At 40.1% G+C, this 20,073-nt stretch overlaps 1 protein-coding gene across 3 annotated transcripts; it reads left to right on the top strand.

Annotated features, from left to right (window-relative positions):
• Positions 1–2,287: 2,287 nt before the first annotated feature.
• aplf (aprataxin and PNKP like factor) lies at positions 2,288–18,271 on the top strand. Of its 3 annotated transcripts, none has more exons than XM_021568175.3 (11): positions 2,288–2,462; positions 3,059–3,183; positions 5,945–6,016; positions 6,910–7,073; positions 8,551–8,755; positions 9,283–9,412; positions 11,647–11,843; positions 13,346–13,641; positions 14,360–14,491; positions 14,863–14,912; positions 16,080–18,271. In XM_021568175.3, the coding sequence occupies exons 2-11, from the start codon at positions 3,091–3,093 to the stop codon at positions 16,265–16,267; spliced, it is 1,527 nt and encodes a 508-aa protein (XP_021423850.3). In that variant the 5' UTR covers positions 2,288–2,462; positions 3,059–3,090; the 3' UTR covers positions 16,268–18,271. The 3 variants fall into 3 exon arrangements, with proteins under 3 accessions (XP_021423850.3, XP_021423849.3, XP_090060996.1); XM_021568174.3 differs by having other exon boundaries at positions 2,290–2,462; positions 3,091–3,183; XM_090204870.1 differs by lacking the exon at positions 3,059–3,183 and having other exon boundaries at positions 2,346–2,462.
• The last annotated feature ends 1,802 nt before the right edge of the window (positions 18,272–20,073 follow it).

Below are 20,073 nucleotides of genomic sequence, written 5' to 3' on the forward strand. Positions count from 1 at the left end.
CCACCTCGCCGCACTGGCAGGGTGACCGGGAGCATTCAACCAGGTAAGGCTGGGCAGGCTCGGTGCTCAAGAGCTCCAGTGCGCCTGCACGGTCCGGTCTATCCAGTGCCACCTACACGCACCAGCCCTTCGGTGGCAGCCCCCCGCACCAGGCTTCCTGTGAGATTTGCACGGTTATCAAAACGTCACGCCAGGTTAAGCCTACACGAAACACAGACCTTAAATTAAGTAGTTCTAAAATCCTGATGCAAAAATGAATGGTGAAAAAAATGTATTCTTCTTCGATGAGGTTTAACAGCGGTTGGCATCCAATAAATATTGCATTACCGCCACACACTAGACTGGAGTATAACTCCCTTATACTTTGTTTGAAAAATATTATATATAATTATTATATGAAATAAATACAACAAATACTCTACCATCTAACATTACACTCACCCCCCATTTTATTTTTTTTACACTAATATTTAAATCTATTCAGTCCTACGCCAGGCCAACAGCCTGAAAGGATGGGACACCACCACTTAACACACCCTCTAACTCTTCTGATGTCAAGTCTTGCACACCCAAATACCGCTCTGCAGCTGCCACCACAAACGTTATTTTCTGCGAGTTACATTCCATCCCTGCAGTACAGTTGATAACCATTGCTATAAATACAAAAAATCCAATCTCACTGAAACATATATCACTTATTGGTTTATCCCTCTGTACTGGTACAGATCTACTACTGACACCACTCCTCTCAGGATCCCTCCCCCTTGACACATCTTCCTCTACTTTCTTCACTGCCTCAGCTTATGACAACTTCTGCACTTCTCTAACCCTGGAAACCTCCACCTGCCTCTCTCACACGGGACATGTATGATCCCCAGCCACATGGGCACCCCTACAATTAACATATACCGCTACTTCACCCAATGCTACACATTCCTTTCTCTCATGCCTTTCTGCATACTTCTCACACCTAGGAACCTCCCTCCTACACACTGCTGCCACATGCCCACAAGCTTGACATCTGTAACAACATAATATACTCGGCACAAAAGCTCATACAGGATAACTTATATATCCTAACATCACTTTGTCAGGCAAAGACAACATCAAAATGCAAAAGAACAGACAATGACTCTTCTGTTTCTCCACTCACGCCACCCTGTCTGCGTCGCACCAAACGACGAGCATCACAAACACAGAATCTTCCCCTTCAATTGGTCAACTTTCACATTTAACACTACCCCAGTAATCACTCCTTTCAATGGCTCCCTTTCTTGAGAGCAAAACAATTCCCATCTCTCGCCCCCATTCGTTTAACAAGGAGCGCCTGCTCCCTCTGACCAGCAGAAACACAAACAATTATCACAAGACCATTTCTGGTTACCCTCACAGCACCCAACTCTGTTTTCACCCACCCGGAAACCACAAATGGATCAGCCAAAAGGCAAGGGTCCACTTTTTCCAAAAACCTCACTCCTACTGTCACAGACTCCTCTTTATCCTGACCCTCAGTGCAAGCCTTGGGCTCCGGGAACTTGGGCTCCACACCTACCACCTCTGATACTTTGCCCTCATCCACTTCAATTTCTCCTCCAGTCTTCAACTCACTCTGCTTACACTTTCTACCATTCTTATTTAACAAATCATCTCCTTTTTTCCTGCCATTTTACCCGACTCAAGCTCACCCTCTTCCCCCCTCGCTCTCTTAGACCTCCTCTGACCCCCTCCATATTCCAAGTAGAAGTCTCCTTATGATAATACTGCACTTCTCCTGATATACATCTTGTTCTTGCCTTGACAAGGGGCGCCATTTAACCAGCTGTCAAATCTCCGTACAATCAGCACGAACCCCTCGGGATGTAGCGGTAAAACAGTGCATCCCACTGGTAAAGCAGCTGCTTCGTCTTTATGTTCTTCCTCATCAATAGCTACCACAAAGCTTTTCCATTTCACACACGCTCACAATCTTTCTCGCGGAATCCTCTATTTCAGAAAATTATGAAAAAACGATTGGGTGGTAGAGAGACGCTATGCTACTACCCTCATTGCCTGAATATGCATAGACAACTCCCACATAAAGTGTTTTTTCTCAAAGTTTTTGGGATATCACGTGTCCTAATATCACTACACTCCTAAGAACTAAAGCATTACAAAACTTTTATAAGATCAAATAAACCTAGCAAATAAGTCCTACTTATTTTGTTGTTGCGCAAAATCGACATTCATTTGACCGCCATACAAAAACTCCTTGCTTGGTGGGCGAAAAAACGCCACCTGCTGGAGGGAGACAGATTTCTCGCTTCCGCTTTGTTTACACTGGATTCTGGAGAGACACGATCGTCGCTGAGGAGTGACGCATTCTGACGTGAGACAATGCACGCTCTCTACATAACAGCCCGGAAGTTTCTGAAGAAATCCATTAAGTTTTCACGTTTTTCTCAGCACCAAGCTACCTAGAACAGGTAAAATAATGTATATAAATCATTTTGCATTAAGCAGTATACTCCGGTTGGTCAGTTAGGTAGCTAATTATCTGAGCTGCTATTCAGTAGAAACAGGCTGGTGGAAGTTCAGCAGAGGGGAAGAGGCGAAGCGAGAGGGTTTACTCCGCTCAAAATCTGTCCACGAAGTAATTCATTTTTGTATGGCGGTCAATGAGGGTGTCGAATTTGGTTAACCAAAGATGTCATTGCTGATTTGCTACGTGAGACTTATTTGATCGAATATAAGTTTCGTAGTGGTTAGGTTGTTACTAATGCACTGGTATAAGTGGACGCGCATTTCGACAAATTTGAAAAATTATTATTTTTTTGTCGGGAGTTGGCTAAAATGGTCTTATCTCGCCTCTCGTCTGCCTTCCATCTTCGAGGACATTAATTGCCATTGTTTGAGCAGGCACTCTACTATCTTGTCAATATAATAGATCATCTTTGAGTCTAGAGTCCGTCAAACGCTTGTCAGTTTAATGAATTAGCTAACTAGCATTATGCTAGAAGAGAACAGTTTGGAAAAACAAATAGTTCAGAAAGGGGATAGTTATCATATTCTTTGCTTATAGCATGTTATTCTGACTACAACAACCACCCGCAGATGGCGGGGTTCGATCTCGTGCCTGTAGATGGTGGCAGTCCAATACACCTGCCCGAGGGGGAGACACTGCTGGGAAGGGGTCCATTCCTTGGCGTAAGTAGCTAGCTTTAGTTGGAAAGTCTAGACTAGTAGTATGGAAAGCCGTTTTAACATAAATTAATTACATTTTTATATCAACTATTGTTTTTTTTTATATCGATAATTGATTTTTTTATGTAAAATTCGAATTATCGATATTCATAAAAAAAAATGATCAGTCATTTATTTTTTCATATCAATAATTCCCCATAGCATTGCATTTGTGACATCAACACATAGGTGACTGTGAGTTAGATTCCCCCTGCAGACCAACTTGTCACCCCCCCCCCCTCCCCAATAAGGCATAAGGCATATGTGAAGATCATTATAACAATGCAGCTAAAGTTTTATTCTCTCATGAGAAATCAATAATTACATTTGTTTATCTAACATCACTAACCACTTTTTCCCCACCTAACATCGCTTGCAGGTGGCGGAAGATGCTAATGTGCAAGACTAATAATATTTTAGATACAGTGAGTTTGAGTTCGATTCCCCCTGCAGACAAACTTTTTTCTTCAACAGCAGCAGAAGAGCCATGCTTAGGCCTACATAATGTGCATATTACTCTAGCGTCAGGGTCACAGCGGCCTGTGCATCTTTGCTGCAATGCTCCTTCTAACTTGGAGAAATACATAGTTGCGGTGTCTTCCTGTTGGGAGAAGAGAACCTGTAGGAGCATGCAAATGTGATCCTGCCCCTATGAAGGTCATTATCATATACTTTTTATGCATTAAAAAAATTATTTATTGATCAAAAATTCAAATGTATTGATATAAAAATGTAAATTATTGATATTAAAAAAAATACCCATGTTGACTCTCATTGTCAAGTTGGCTGGATGTCCTTTGGGTGGTGGACCATTCTTGATACACACAGGAAACTGTTGAGTGTGAAGAACCCAGTTGCGTTGCAGTTCTTGACACAAACCGGTGTGCCTGGCACTTACTACCATACCCTGTTCAAATGCACTTAAATATTTTGTCTTGCCCATTCACCCTCTGAATGGCACACATACACAATCCACGTGTCAATCTTGAGGTTTAAAAATATTTTTTTAACCTGTCTCCTCACCTTCATCAACACTGTTTTGAAGTGGATTTAACAAGTGACATCAATAAGGGATTATAGCTTTCATCTGGTCAGTCAGTCATGGAAAGAGCAGGTGTCCTTTATGTTTTGTACCCTCAGTGTATGTTAAAAAGGCATTCCATGCTAGTAGAGTTAGCTACATCTGTGTTCCCAACCCTGGACCTGGAGCGCTACTAGATATAACCAAAGATTCTTGGTGTATATTACTGGCCAGTACAGGAAAGCCCCATACAAACCGCTGCCATAGATTTTATTTTTCAACTAACCTATTCTTAGCGATACTTTGTTCTCGTTTCGGTGAAAAAAGTAACTTACAAATGACAGTTTCCAGAAAATAACAAAATCTTTGGTTATATCACATTATCTGGCATACAATCTGTAACTAGAGAGGAATCAGGGTGGTTCGTATGACGCTAAAAGCAGGCATCCCCTGGCCTGTACCTCTCCAGGACTAGAGTTGGTGACAATTGCTCTAGCTAATGCTTCATTGGTTTAATCTGCAATAAATGAATTATGACCTTTATGCTGGTAGACTTCCAAGCATTTAATTGCTCACCAAATTATTATTATTATATTATCTTTTTTCATTTAACTAAGCAAGTCAGTTAAGAACAAATTCTTATTCACAATGACGGCCTACCCGTCGATTTAGACAAATATCCTAACTAGAAACTTGGAGAGAAAAAAGGATATACTGAACTGTACCTTGTTATATCTCCTGTCTCTTATGGAAAGAAACTGATGTCAGTGGACGTTTAAAATCCCTAGCCATACAACGTTACGTTCATGCATAATATACCTACAGTACAAACAATTGTCTTTGCCCAGTCTGTACACAATTGACTATGGTAATTCTTGGGAATTTCCTAGTACTGTTTGACTTGGTTTTTATTCAGTTTCTGATTTCCCATTTGATTTCAGACTATAAAAAGCTGTAGAAATATATATATATATATATATATATATATATATATATTAAACACAATGGAATTCCATGAAAACAGAACATCTACCATGAGGCAAAGATGCAGCTGATTAGGCTGCCTGATTATGACTATTGCGAAGTTAAAATATGCATTTCCTGGCTGGTTTCCTGGACCCAGATGAAGCCTTCTCCTGGACTGAAAATCATGATTTTTAGTCCAGGAGTAGGTTTCTTTTGGATCTAATTAAACTGTCCCTTGGTGTTTTACTGAAGTGCCTTTCAATTTGCAGTGGCAGATTTTTAGACTGCAATCAGATCAGTCTTACAGTGTAATATAGGTATTGAATTTGTAAAGAAAATGATTTTGACGTGAATTTCAATTAAAGATCAGGACTTAGGATAATCATTTGAATGTGAGCCACATATTATCAACATGCACTTGTAACCCTATTTCAGCAGCCCAAAACTTTTTTTATTCTCAGGATTCAGGACCCTTTACTATGGAAGTGCCCTTCTTCATTTTGTATTTATTTGTATTGTCCGGACCTCCCGCCTGCTGAATGGCCGTTGTCTCTCAGGTCTGGGGCTGTATGTATCAAGCATCTCCGAGTACACTGAGGAAGGATCTCCCTGTCCATATAATCTTCATTAGGATCTAAAAGGCTAAACTGGTCCTTTTCAGCTCTCCTACTCTGAGATGCTTTAGATATCTTAAATATGGGCCCTGGTCTGTGAGTTTACGCTCTCTGTGTGTTTCAGGTCAGCGACAAAAGAGTCTCCAGACACCACTGCCTCCTTGAGAACCTGAATGGGCAGCTGCGCATCAAACCTGTAGGCTTAAGTAGAATTTATTCTTTATTCCGAGTAGACTATTCTCTCTCATCTAGGGCTCAAGTGCATGCCGACCCTATTAAGACCGCTAAATGCCGAGGCGGTCTATTGTGCCAAAGACAACAATTCTTTGAAATCCGACATCAATAGTATGTTCAAGAAGGCCCCTCGGTAATCATCATGTTTTCTTTTTATGTTTTGGAAGGGGTCTTGAACCATTTGAGAACCTGTAGATTTTTACCCCAGGGACACTGTCTTGTGTGGTTTTACCACACCTTTTATTAGAAATGTTTTTATTTCATAGTTTACAGAGTAAGGGAATACCGATTTCATGATTTCAATTGTTTATTTTAGTTGTGCAGCAGATTCATTTTCAGTAACGGTTTGGGCTAAAACCCCTCCTCAGGCTGCCTGTAAAAGGACAGAGATTCTCTCCATTTTGTCAAAGGTCACAGCCTGAGGATGTAGTAAGGCCTTTGGACTGCAACATTGCTGCAGATGAATTAAGGTTAAGAAAAAACAGTAGGAACATTTGAATTCAAGTATTTTCAACCTTCTCTTTCATCTAGTCAGCTTACTGAGAGTTTGGGAATTACCACTCAAGGGCAACACTTACACTACACTAAAGGGATAGTGACATTTTGGCAACTAACTAACTTTACTACTTAACCAGAGTCAGATGAACTTACCCTGAGTCCGTGTCTGGAGCAATTGCTAACTAGCGTTAGCATGCTAGCCCTTTAAAGTGAAGAGTGGTGTGAGAAAGACACTTATTTTAAAAGACCACTAATTGTTTACAGCCAGCTGTTGTGCGGAAATAACAAGTATATCCAACTGCACCTTATGGCCACCAATAACTCAAAAAATGCCATTCTTATTCTTTCCAATCCCAGACGCATGTGAACCCCTGCTTTTGTCAGTCCTCGCTGGATGACCTCCCACAACCCCTGGACAGGAACCAGTGGCATGAACTTGGACAGGGAGACATCATCTCCCTCCTTCCTGGGAAGTACATCTACAAGGTGGTGGCCCTGAGTGGAGAAGATGGAACACCCAGGTAACTCTACTCCTCATCTCAACCCCTGCAGTTTCCCCTCAAGGTCTAAGTATCAAATTGTCTAAAACTTGAAACCAATAAACAATGAAATCTGAAAAATGATGACTGGTTCGCACGTGCACAAATAAGTAGCTTTTGAATTAAAAAAAAATATTTCTATACATACTTGCTTTTTTTTTGTACTACAAGAAGTACAATTTCTACAGGGCTAACAGTCTAATGACTATTGTTTGCAGTTTTGAATTTTACCTTTGTTGTATGCTATAGTTAGCCAGTTCTCTTGGTAACCATGAGTGTTAAAGCACATAAAATGATCCTCAGTCTCCTCCATGCATTTTCACATTTCTGGTTAACCTGCATACTACAGCATACAACAAAGTTCTACACATGTAGGATCTTAATTTGATCATCCTTTTGCAAGAGAACGTTCCTGCAATCCAGGACATTTTTAACTTGTAGTGTATTTGAGGTTTAAAAAGGCTTAAATACAAATAAATATTCTCCGAAAAATTATTTTCTCTATGAATTACGTACTCACCTTATACGATGGGAGTCGTGATATCAAATCTATAGTCTTAACAAATATTGGCATATAAGAAAGACCATCTGATTCCTTTTTTAAATTCAGCTTTTCGACATCACCCTCTTTTTACCTACAAAGGTCTCATAATGTAGCTAACATCTTTGAAATCAAATCATGTATTACCTAGACTACTTAATATGTTTTTTGGGTCCATGCTTATGTATTCTTACTTTCACCTCAGGTTTAAACCTTCTAGAGGTGTTAGCTTTTCCCATTGGGAAAACATGTCACAATTAGTCGCTATGGTGGCATGACATTACGTCTCCAGTAGCAACATATTTTGTGGAGAATAATTAGTCGCTTAACATTGCTATATAAAAGGTCACACTAGTAGAGCGAGTTGTCTCCTGACTCCTTAATGAAGAGTTTTATATCTCCCTGTTTCTATGTTTCCTTTGTATACACGCAATCATCATCTATTTGCCGGTCAATATGCACATTGTGATTTATGAACGGCTCGCATCCCCGTTATACATTCTGACCACCCTTAGACAGATTTGGAAAGATAAGGATTGTTCTCTGGCACTGGCATCAGACAATAGCTTTACTAATTGGTTTGCAAATGACTACATTAATTTATGCCTTTAATCTCCTAAAGACAGGCTAGACTGAGTGTACTGAATTGGAATAAATACCAGTGTCTTATCTCTTTCTATGTAAAACCAACACCCAAGCAACATTCAATTATGGTCTTTTGTTTCTGAATTATTACATTTCAGTTTTTATTTTCATGTTTCATTTTTGTTTGAAGTTTCGATCAAAAGGATCCTAACCAGACACTCGAGTCAATTTAGCTGCTGTCTACTGCCTACACTAAAGAAGGAACATGCATGACTCATGTAAACGGTACAGAGAAGGTGCTCGTGTTTGCAACAAGTTGTCTCTCCCTTGCAGAAACAGTCAGGCTCTTCAAGATGAAGACGAGGCTGTTATTAAGTCTCCTCCTGCCTCCCCTGAACCAAGCGACGAACCTGCTTACCCCACTCGACAGGGCAAGGGGTGGACACCAAGCTCCCATGAACAACAATCTAGACTGGGAGGTAGTGTGGACCAGAAGGAGCCAGATGAACAGCTACCTAACCCACCTACCTCAAACCAGGTCAGGAAATCTGTAGTGTCAACAAAAGTTTTATCTTGAGATGTATCCTACTGCAATTTTCCTGGGATCCCACTGCTGACACCAATTACGCTTCAAATTCCGCTTCCTGCACCATTTACCCTTGTAATCCCATGCCTGGCACCATTTACCCTTGTAATCCCATGCCTGGCACCATTTACCCTTGTAATCCCATGCCTGGCACCATTTACCCTTGTAATCCCATGCCTGGCACCATTTACCCTTGTAATCCCATGCCTGGCACCATTTACCCTTGTAATCCCATGCCTGGCACCATTTACCCTTGTAATCCCATGCCTGGCACCATTTACCCTTGTAATCCCATGCCTGGCACCATTTACCATTGGAATCTCACTTGTAACAGCTATTAACTTTGGCATCCCACTTCGGACACCAATTTCCCAGGGAATCCCACTCGTAACTCCAATTAATATGTATATTTCTAAATGTTTCCTGTGAGTATGGTGGTACCGATAAACCCGGTTTACATTGTGGTTGTGTGCTCACAGACAGAAGCTGGGGTAGCTGAAGCAGAAAATGACAAGAACGAGCTGAAATTTGAACCAAAGAAAAGAGTGTTACCTGCTTGGATGACTGTACCCATTGCATCTCCCAAGAACCCCCCCACCACCACCAAAGGTATCGCTCCTATTTAGGACAGTGACATAATGGAATTTTGGATAACAATGAATTGTCATGCATATGACGGCAATTAACGTTAGAATTGTTATTGTTACAAATTAAGACAAGATTCCTCATCAAATGAATGATGCCAGGTTGGAGTGGATTGGCACATTTTACTATTGACACAAGGTTAGTGCATGAGAGAGACGGAATAACCTAGTTGTTAACTGCTGTTGCTATTTCTGAATAGGTCTAACTAGTCAGAGACTTCCACCATTTTTTTATAGAAGATTATTGCCCCACTCGATTCATGCACTGAATGAACTCCGCTGGAAGCAGTAAGCTGTGTCCACTGCTCCCGAGGAGCGGTATTGAACTGTAGTTCTATGTCAATATGTGAAAAGAAAGCTGAAAAAGCACGAGAAATGGCAGATCTGTGCTCAAATCCATATGTTTGCTTGCAAAAAAGAAAATCAAATGCATTAAGTTTACGAATAGTTGCTAGCTTTACAAGGCTCCATGTTAGGATTCCTCTGAGAGCCAGTTCTTAACAATCGAATCCTACTTAAATGAATAATAATATAAGGGGTTTACAACCCATTGTCTCAACAGGATGCACTGCATTGGTTTTAAACTCTTACTTATATTCAATAAAACTTGAGGCCAATTGCTTGTTACTTTACTTATAGCCACCCTTTAACAACATGGCGTTAGGTGTGTGTGTATGTGTGTGTGAGAGAGAACATGTATAAAAGGATGTATCAACACACACAACTCTTACAAGGTCTTGTACAACAACAGCAGAGGCCAAGCCATAGCCTATTCTATTGGCAATCACTACTCACTACAGTAGTTGACAAATGGAAAACTTGGGAATTTCTAATATTGAGTCGGGAAGGGATCTTGAGAGCTAGGCCTACATTACCACAACGGTCGCTGTGATGTGTAATTTTGTACGTCGACGAGTGGAACACTTCGAAACACCCTACCACTCTTGAAGATGTCAATATCCTCTTCGACGTGCTGCCAAACCTTACTCTTTTGGATCAAGTCTTTGTTATTTCCTCACATCGTTGCCCTAGTTTCCTTAAAAGTTCCCCTGAAAGTTTCAACTTCCTCATACTGACTCCCTCTGGAGTCTAGTGACCCATTTACCATGCCTGCATCCAAAATGGCACCCTATTCCCCATAGAGTGCACTACTTTTGACCAGGGCCGATAGGGCTCTGGTCAAAAGTAGTGCACTCTGTAGGAAATAGGATGCCATTTGGGATGCGTAGTGCACTCTGTAGGAAATTGGATGCCATTTGGGACACGTAGTGCACTTTGTAGGAAAGAGGATGCCATTTGGGACGCACCCATGGTTTCCTAATGCTAATTTAGGCTACATAGTGCTGACGTTATAGTCAACAATGTCAAAAAGGTTATCCATTAGGCTTTAGATTTGTAAATGGTGCAAACAGTGGCTTGCTCTGATTATTGATAGCCAATGCCTCTGAGCAAGCCTTTTAACAGGGACCGTCAATCTATATTTTAGGTTACGTCAATCAGCGGTCGACAGCACATAACCTTTTTCAGATTCCTAATTTCCTATCTTGAACTTCATCTAGGATCAGTTTTCCCTTTTCATTCATAATGAAAAGGATTACATGGACAGGGGGGTGGGTCCCTTATCCTAGATCAGCACTCCTACTCTGAGACGCTTTGAGAATAGGTCTGGGCAATGAATGGCATTAAGTGAATAATTAATAATAATAATAATAATAATAATAATAAACTCCAGGGAGAAACTGAAACCAGGGTGGACACTGCAGCCCCTGGGCCCAGTTTTTTTTATTTTTTATTATCTGAAATTTGCCTATCCGATAGGATTAAATGCATAAAAATAGAAGGACTAGAATGGGAGTCCCCATTCAAGTCAATGATTCGTCCTTTCTATTCATTCTATTTCTACGCATTTAATCCTATCCAATAGGCAAAATCCAGATAGACAACTTTTGAAAAACTGGGCCCTGATGATCAGAGCTTCCCCATCTCTGCTGTTTTCATTGTGATTTGCACCTGGCGTCCCTTTATCAAGGATGGGCAACTCCAGTCGTCGGCGGCCTGAATGGTGTCGCATGTTTTCACCTGCCTTTGAGAACATATATTTTCATTGATATAGCAGTCACTCGACTATCTTGTCAATATAATAGGTAGTTTGTTACATGACACAGTCGACCCGTTCACCCAGAATTGTCCTCGTTTTAGGATTTGGAAATCGAGGCAGAGAAACCCCAACGACAAGCACCAACCAGGGCGCGGCCAAACGGGCCAGGTACACAGCGCCCTTGTCAGGGGAGGAAGAGTCTGAACACAGCGAGGCAGAGCCAACACCCAGGAAGAGGGTGAGGAGGAAGAAGAGTGACGAGGATGAGGACAATGAGGAAGAGGTCCAGTCTACAACAGTTGAGTGTATACTAACGTGTGTGTGTGTGTGTGTGTGTGTGTGTGTGTGTGTGTACACACAGTACAAGTCAAAAGTTTGGACACACCTACTCTTTCAAGGGTTTTTCTTTATTTTTACTATTTTCTACATTGTAGAAGGAAAAGCAGCCAACAAGTGCTCAGCATATGTGGGAACTCCTTCAAGAATGTTGGAATAATATTCCAGGGGAAGCTGGTTAACACTTTTTTTGGTTACTACATGATTCCATATGAGTTATTTCATAGTTTGATGTCTTCACTATTATTCTACAATGTAGAACATTTTACAAAAAAATAAAGAAAAGCCCTTTCAGAAATTTGAGTAATCAAGGTGACGGACAATGACATATTCAATACCGCCATGCACAATCTTGCCTGGATCTAGCTGATCTAGGGTGTAATCATTCATACAAGAGTTTCTTTTGGACAAATTCAGGAATGTTTATCTCCGTTTTGTTCCATTTGCTTCCGTTTAAGAAACATTTTTCAACAGGATCTGCGCAATGAATACACCCCTGATCACAATCAAACACAATTCACTTTCATAGCAGCCACATACAAACAGCATGATCCCTTTGATCGTTGGATAATTCCTTCTCGCATCTACACACTCTCCTCCTTTCACCTTTTCCCGTCGCTTGTGGACTTCAATGCACAACACATCAGTTGTCTGTGACCAGCCGAGAGAACCTTTCCTAACCAAACCTTCATGTCATCATAACCGCCAAACGCTACACACAGCCTACATCGTTGTCACCATATTAGCTAACATCAAGTCAACATAGCTACTAAATTAACGTGTTAGTTAATCCGCTACAATCATCTAATAAAATGTACAGTTAGCAAGCAGTTACGCTGGTGAGCCCCGGTGGCAATAAATGAATACAACTAAAGTATACCTTGACTTGTAAGCGTTTGTGTTGGTTAGCCTCTCTCTTTGAGTCAACTACTCACCACATTTTATACACTGCAGCGCTAGCTGTAGCTTATACTTTCAGTACTAGATGAATTATCTGATCCGTTGATTAAGTGGACAACATGTCAGTTCATGTTGAAAGAGCTTTGATAGGTTGGAGAATGTCATCCGGAAGTTGTCATAATTACTGTATAAGTCTATGGAAGGGGGTGAGAACCACGAACCTCCTAGGTTTTGTATTGATGTCAATGTACCCAGAGGAGGACGCAAACTAACTGTCCTCCGGCTACACTATGGAGCTACCCTACAGAGTGCTGTTGAGGCTACTGTAGACCTTTATTGCAAAACAGTGCTTTAATCAATTATTTGGTGACGTGAATATGTTTAGTATAGTTTTGTCTAAAAATAACTTTGAAAATGTTTAACTATTTACATTTTTCTGAAATACACAGATGAGGATGGTCCTCCTCTGAGGAGCCTCCACTGTTCTCTATAATGTGCAGTATTGTGTTTGTTGTGTGTTGTTGGTTAATGTACATTTACAGTATATGGTATATCACTCCGCAGGCATTTAAAGCCAGGCAGCAGGTGAAGCCTAGTAAAGTAGAGGAGAGTGAGGAGTCGGACCACTTTGACGTGGAGGAGGATGATGGAGAGAAGAGAAGAGGAGAAGCTTCCCCAGTGAAAGGCAGCAGCACTTCTACGAGCAGAGCGGAGGCCAGCGAGTCCGAGGACAGGGAGAGAGAGCCTCAGAACGGTCAGAAGGTCGGCAAGGGGCCTCAAGGGTCAGGTGATGTTTCAGGCCCCGCCCAGTCCAAAGCTCGGCTCAGGACGACCTGCCCCTATGGAAAGGACTGTTACCGGTACATCCCCACATAACATTGTCTGAACAATAACTGTTAGAAATGTTGAAGATAGTACTTGAAAAGACCTGCACGTCCGAGAACATTAATTTAGGCCGGCAAATGTTCCAACAAGTAATTGAATTCAAAGACTTGACATAGTTGATGGGTATTTTTATTTTATGTTCCTCCAGGTACTACAGATGAGATAAGTGCACTTTATCTATAATGCATGTTACAAAACAAATGTATTCTGTTCAAATTGGTTCCACGGCAGCTCTTTCTGATATCAAAGAACTGAACATGTGCAGTATGTTTTCCCCCCAAGATAGTTTCTCTTATTTAAGGTTTTGTTTATTTTCAAACCACTGATAGTTAACGAACAACTACGTGAGGCATGGGATAAGCTACTGTATTCTCCAAGACGAGATGTACGTCCTGTGCGACCAGGACCTATTATGGCTCTGGTCAAAAGTAGTGCACTGCATGTGTATATATAGGGAATAGGGTGCCATTTGGGACATACACAAGGATTAGCCTAGATTGGGCCTCAGGGTCTAAAACTAAATGGCAGAGAGCAGGTTCAAATGTAGATTCTCTCTTTATTGAGGCAAAGGAAATGAGCAAAGAGAAAGTGCTAGCTCAAAAGCTAAATGTTCTTCAAAGAATACCAATCAAAATGGGATCGACCATAACTTTTTAATGATTTTCTTTTTGTTAATTGTTATTTCTATCAAAGGAAAAACCCAGTCCACTTCCAAGAATGCAGTCACCCCGGCGACAGCGACTACGAGGACAGTTCCGCGAAAGACGAGGAGGAAGAGGAGGACGCGGACCGACCTGAGTGTCCGTACGGCACAGACTGCTACAGGTGGGATGCACACCACAATGTTGTCACCATTACAGGATAAAAGAGACTGGTAATCGTGTCTCAAGACTATTATTGTCAGGAAAAAAGTAGCCTAATAGCTCCTACAATTTCAACAGGGAAAGAGAAAATAACCTATTTATTATAGCCAGATATCCCCTGTAAAAGAGTAATATAGAATAAGCCAGCAATCATAGGACTCAGAGTGTCTGACTGGACACAATTTGTTGGCCTCCATTTGAACCTTGTGCGGTTGACATCGGTGACCAAAAGGCTTGAACAAAAGGAGAGTCTGACATTTTAGCCTCATTGGCATTTGACAATACTAGTAGTCCTTGGTAGTTAATCAACCATTTTCCCTGTTTTCTTTCCAGGAAAAACCCTCTCCACTGGAAGGAATACAAACACACCAAGAAGACTCGAGGTATGTTCATTTATACCTGAGAGAGAAAGACATGCTAACCTCTCACCACCACCCCAAATGTTTTTGTTGGTTCCATTTGTGGTTCCTCTTCAATGCAGAATATAATCAGCCATGCATCAAATGAATCCAACTGGTATGCAGAGAGAAAGCAGAGACATAAGAGAAACCTTTGATCTGAAGCAATGTTGTAAATGCCATGGATTGTGCAGATGCCCAACAATCTAATCTGGGCTATTGGATAGTTTGTTTTTATCTTTCCAGATTTGGTCAGACAGCGATGTGTATGCATATCAATACACTGTCGCTCTAGTGAATACATTGAACAAACCTATAATCCACATTCCCCTCCAGAGTTTAAAGAAGCAAAAACGATCAAACCAATTGCACTCCATTTCTCTGACGTGACATCAGCAGGATCTATAAACTGATTGGGTAACATTGACTTTCTGGAAGGGAGGTGTGTAACTCAATTTGTATTGCCTCACCAAACAGACTCATAGTTATGTTATTGAACATGACTAGACACTGATCTTGGGTCACTTTTGCGTTTTCCCCACTAATGGTTAAGGTAAAGGATATGGGAAGGGGGTGCTTATCCAAGATTGGGTTGGGCCAGCTTTTTGGCTCGAGGGGCACATCGGGATTTAAAAATTCATTGGAGGGCCACGCAGATTATTTTTTTTAACGATTTGTTTGTCAAAACCATTTCCATTTTTATTTATAATGCCCCACCACCAACAAACCTCCTGTGGGCCATAGTTTGCCCACCCCTGTTCTAGATCATTACCAAGGGAAACGTCACCCCAGAGCATAGGTCACAGGGTTGGGTAGGTTACTTTCTAAATGCAATCCATTCCAGTTACTAGTTACCTGGCAAATTGCTTTCAGTTCCCCTTAAAAGGCATTAGAAGAAGACTTGTGGTCGGACTCGCTCAAGTGGGAACAAACTTAAACTTGCGCCTTTTTTTCCCCATGCTGAATTGAATGATACCTATTTGAATCATTTTATGAGTGAATGTAATAAATTACCGTCAGCTGTTTTTGTGCAACGCACCATAAAATATTGATAGACACAACCAATGTCTTGTGCTGGCATCAATGGAATTATACAGCACGTTAATAATGCTAGAAATGGCCGTTAATAATGTTATACAATCCCTTCTACAGCGAAAAAGCCGGTATCATACAACAACGATGATGATGATGAGTTTGGGGACGATGACAGCTTCATCAATGATGAGAGCGAGGACATTGGTGAAGACTCTGACTATGAGCCACCTGACTCAGACGACAGTGGCAAAGAGGACCTCGAAACACTCAAGAAAGAAGCAAAGGCCTTCACAAGGCCAAAATGAACTAGTGGCCTAAACTGGACTAATCTCCCCTTACCTGTTTTAAACTGAGTGTGCTATTTAAGCGGAATATACCTTTTTTCCTCTATTCACACACCCTTGGAATCCAGCAGGTCTACAATCTCAAATAATATTAGTCACCCTGTGCTGGGAAAATACAGTCAGCAATTTACCCCATCAGTTGGGAAGAATCAATAACGGGATTCTTGACTGATTTGTGTTTGAGGATGTCATATTGCTGACTTGACCTTTTTTAAAGTGATTGAATTTATGTGTGATACACAGTGATACTTTCTTGGATAGTAATTAATCACAAGCATTTTTGAAGTGTATGAATTCTTGATGATTGGTTTGTTTGAATAGTATGGACAAGCAGTTTCTTTTTATTTTTTACTTCCTTTAAAAATAAATGATCAGTGCCTTCAGAAAGTATTCACACCCCTTGACTTTTTTCACATTTTGTTGTTACAAAGTGGGATTAAAATGTCCTTTTTTGGTAAATGATCTACACAAAATATTTTGTAATTTCAAAGAAAAATGCTAGATTTTGTATTTATTAAGGAAAATAATCAGTACATGTTAAACACCTTTGGGTGTGAATTGTTTTGGGTAAGTGTCTAAGAGCTTTGCACACCAGGATTGTGCAATATTTGCCCATTATTGTTAAAAAAAAAATTCAAGCTCTGTCAAGTTCATTGTTGACCATTGCTAGACAGCCATTTTCAAGTCTTGTCAGATCTTCAAGCAGATTAAAGTCAACTGTAATTAGGCCACTCCGGAACATTCAATGTCGTCTTTCTGAGCAGCACCAGTGTAGATTTGGCATTGTCTTTTAGGTTATTGTCCTGCTGAAAGGTGAATTAGTCTCCCGGTGTCTGTTGGAAAGACAACTGAACCAGGTTTTCCTCTAGGATTTTGCCTGTGCTTAGCTCTATTACGTTTATTTTTTTCCTGAAAAACTCCCATGTCCTTGCCAATAAGTATATCCATAACATGATGCAGCCACCACCATGCTTGAAAATACGAAGAGTGGTACTCAGTGACGTGTTGAATTTTCCCCAAACATAACACTTTGTATTCAGGACAAAAGTTAGTTTCTTTGCCACATTATTCACAGTTTTACTTTAGTGTCTTTTTGCAAACAAGATGCATGTTTTGGAATACTTGTATTCTGTACACTGTATTCTTTTCACTCTTGTCATGTAGGTTAGTATTATGGAGTAACCTCATGGTGAAATCCCTGAGGGGTTTCCTTCCTCTCAAGCAACTGAGTTAGGAAGGACGCCTATATCTCTGTAATGACTGGGTGTATTGACCTAATGAATAACTTCACCATGCTCAAAGGGATATTCAGCATCTGCTTTATTTGATTTTTACCCATTTACCAATCGGTGGCCACCTTTGCGAGGAATTGAGAAACTTCCCTAGTCTTTGTGGTTGAATCTGTGCTTGAAATTCACAGCTCAACTGAGGGATGTCACAGATGATTGTATTTGTGTTGTATGGAGATGGGCTAGTCATTCAAAAATCATGTTAACCACTATTATGCGACTTATGTTATTTGCTAAGCAAATGTTTACTCCTAAACTTATTTAGGCTTGTTATCACAAAGAGGTTGAATATGTATTGACTCAAGCCATTTCAGCCATTTTTTTTTTTCAGTTGTAAAACATTCTAAAAAAAAAACTAAAAAAACATTGACATTATGGGGTATTGTGTGTAGATCAGTGACACAAAATGTAGTTCTTTAATCCATTTTAAATTCCGGCTGTAACGCAACAAAATGTGGAAGAAGTTCAAGGGAATTGAATATTTCTGAAGGCATTATAAATAATGTATAATACCAGAAGTTGTGTTTAATTGACAGTAGTTTGTCATGCTTTTTATACTCAATGCCAGTGTCATGTTTTTCTACAGTAAATATGCTTTTAATGAACAATATTCATTGTCTGTCTCAATGTATAAAGATTTGTAAAAATACACAAGATGGTAATGCAGTTTGAACATGTTTGTTGTATGCTGAATATTAGTTTCAATTTTCATGACCCTTCACTTGGTCATTGTAAAGCATTCTAAACCTGACACATTCACTTCCTTATTCATGGTTCCAATTACCTCTGGGATCATGAGAACCCAGAGTGTAATACAGTGTTTAATTCAATGTTTTTTTGTGAACAAATTTAGATTTATTTTGTCATCCAGTTTGACCTCTCGTTTTGTAATCCAATCAACATGCATTAATTCATAAACAAAACCACTGCCAGACGGCCTTATGTTTTTCACTGGGCAGTGGTTTTAATAACATCTCTCTCACAATTCACCCTCTTTTGTGGACCGCATAACAAAAACAGGTAAACACAGCTCCATACATTGTAAAACACATGTTCATAAGAAACCGGAAAATAGATTAAAAGTGAAAATACTGAAATGATCCTAATCGGCATGTTCTCCTTTCCCATTTTCTGGAATCTGCTGGAAAAACATACATAATTTGGAGGCAGGTTGTTTGATTCCCATGACTAATTCAAGCCTAGAAGTGGTAAGGGTTCTGACTTGAATTACTGTAAATGTCAAGCGCATGTCTCATAACAAGTACAAGCTAACTGGAGAAAACCCTCCTGTTGGTCTCGTAAGCATAACAAGCAAGGCAAAGACATTTCTTTTGTTTATACTATAACAAATGTAATTGCCCCCCATGTATGGCGCTACCATACGTTAACTGCAAATTTGTAAAAGAGAAAGAAAAATTGGTAGGCTACAACAGTGAAACACTTTCTATAATTGATTTACTCCTAAAATATGCTTTTGATTCAACCTAATTGTTTATAGTTATCATTCTTGAGATCCCAAAAGTTAGCAGTGAGAACTCAAAGAAGCCTGAGGAATTTCAACGCCAATTTGAACCTGGTGATTTCAATTTTTATTTCACCCTCTACCTGAACAGATTATCATTAGTACATTTCTTCCAGCCATTTATTTAACGTTACAGATGCAAACTGAGGAACTAATTGATAGCGAAAGAAGCAGTGACGATGTCACCAAAAAGATCCTCCCAAGCTTTTGAAGCTGATCTGGGACCAGCACCAACTTGCAGCGGTTATTTCCCCCCAATCTCATTCCTGTCACATGCCAGGCTTTTACAGAGTGACTCCTCTGATGGCCATTGTCAAATTAAATTGGATTGGTTTACATGCAGCGAATACAACGTGAAATGCTTACTTGGTATTGTGCCATTTTGGTAGCTGGTAGATTAATACGTTAATTACGGGATTTTGTTCTTTGTTTAATGGTGCACCACTACACTGTATTCTCCACTTGGTCTCATGATTACCTGCCATAAGAGCACTGTCGTGTAGGTGCTGGTGGGGAATGGCATGTTAGAAAATGTCAAAGTAAAGTCATGTGTCAGGATTTGTGAATGGAATGTTATTCAATCATGTGTTTTGAGAGTATGCATGGTAAAATAAAAAAAATAAAAAAAAGTCAAACAAGAAAGCATGTCTTAATTAATTGATCTAACCTAACTCTTAATTGTCTATCTAGCCCCGCGCCACAATTCTATTTTAGATTCTTCGATTCGATAAATCTGCTCGTTTCTCTTGGATTATAATTGTTTTTGAAGAAGAATCGAGAGCGCTCTTAGTTTTTAAATGATAATATGTTGTATATTTCATATACAAATGTGTATTAGAAAGCACTATAAACTGATCAATTACTTATTGTAAGACATAGAGACTTGAAATAACCACCTGAAATAACCTGTTTAGTAACCTCCAGGATTTCACCTCCAGGATTTCATCAAATCAAGC

Source organism: Oncorhynchus mykiss, chromosome 17 (genome assembly GCF_057628025.1).
Source record: "Oncorhynchus mykiss isolate SJ-2025 chromosome 17, ASM5762802v1, whole genome shotgun sequence".
Classification (NCBI taxonomy): Eukaryota; Metazoa; Chordata; class Actinopteri; order Salmoniformes; family Salmonidae; genus Oncorhynchus; species Oncorhynchus mykiss.

Bases quoted from the DNA above. Each gene is read 5' to 3' on its own strand.
- aplf (XM_021568175.3), top strand. From the start codon at position 3,091: ATGGCGGGGTTCGATCTCGTGCCTGTAGATGGTGGCAGTCCAATACAC. The intron at 7,074-8,550 runs GTAACTCTACTC...TCTCCCTTGCAG, and splicing joins GGAGAAGATGGAACACCCAG to AAACAGTCAGGCTCTTCAAG. The intron at 11,844-13,345 runs GTTGAGTGTATA...ATCACTCCGCAG, and splicing joins AAGAGGTCCAGTCTACAACA to GCATTTAAAGCCAGGCAGCA.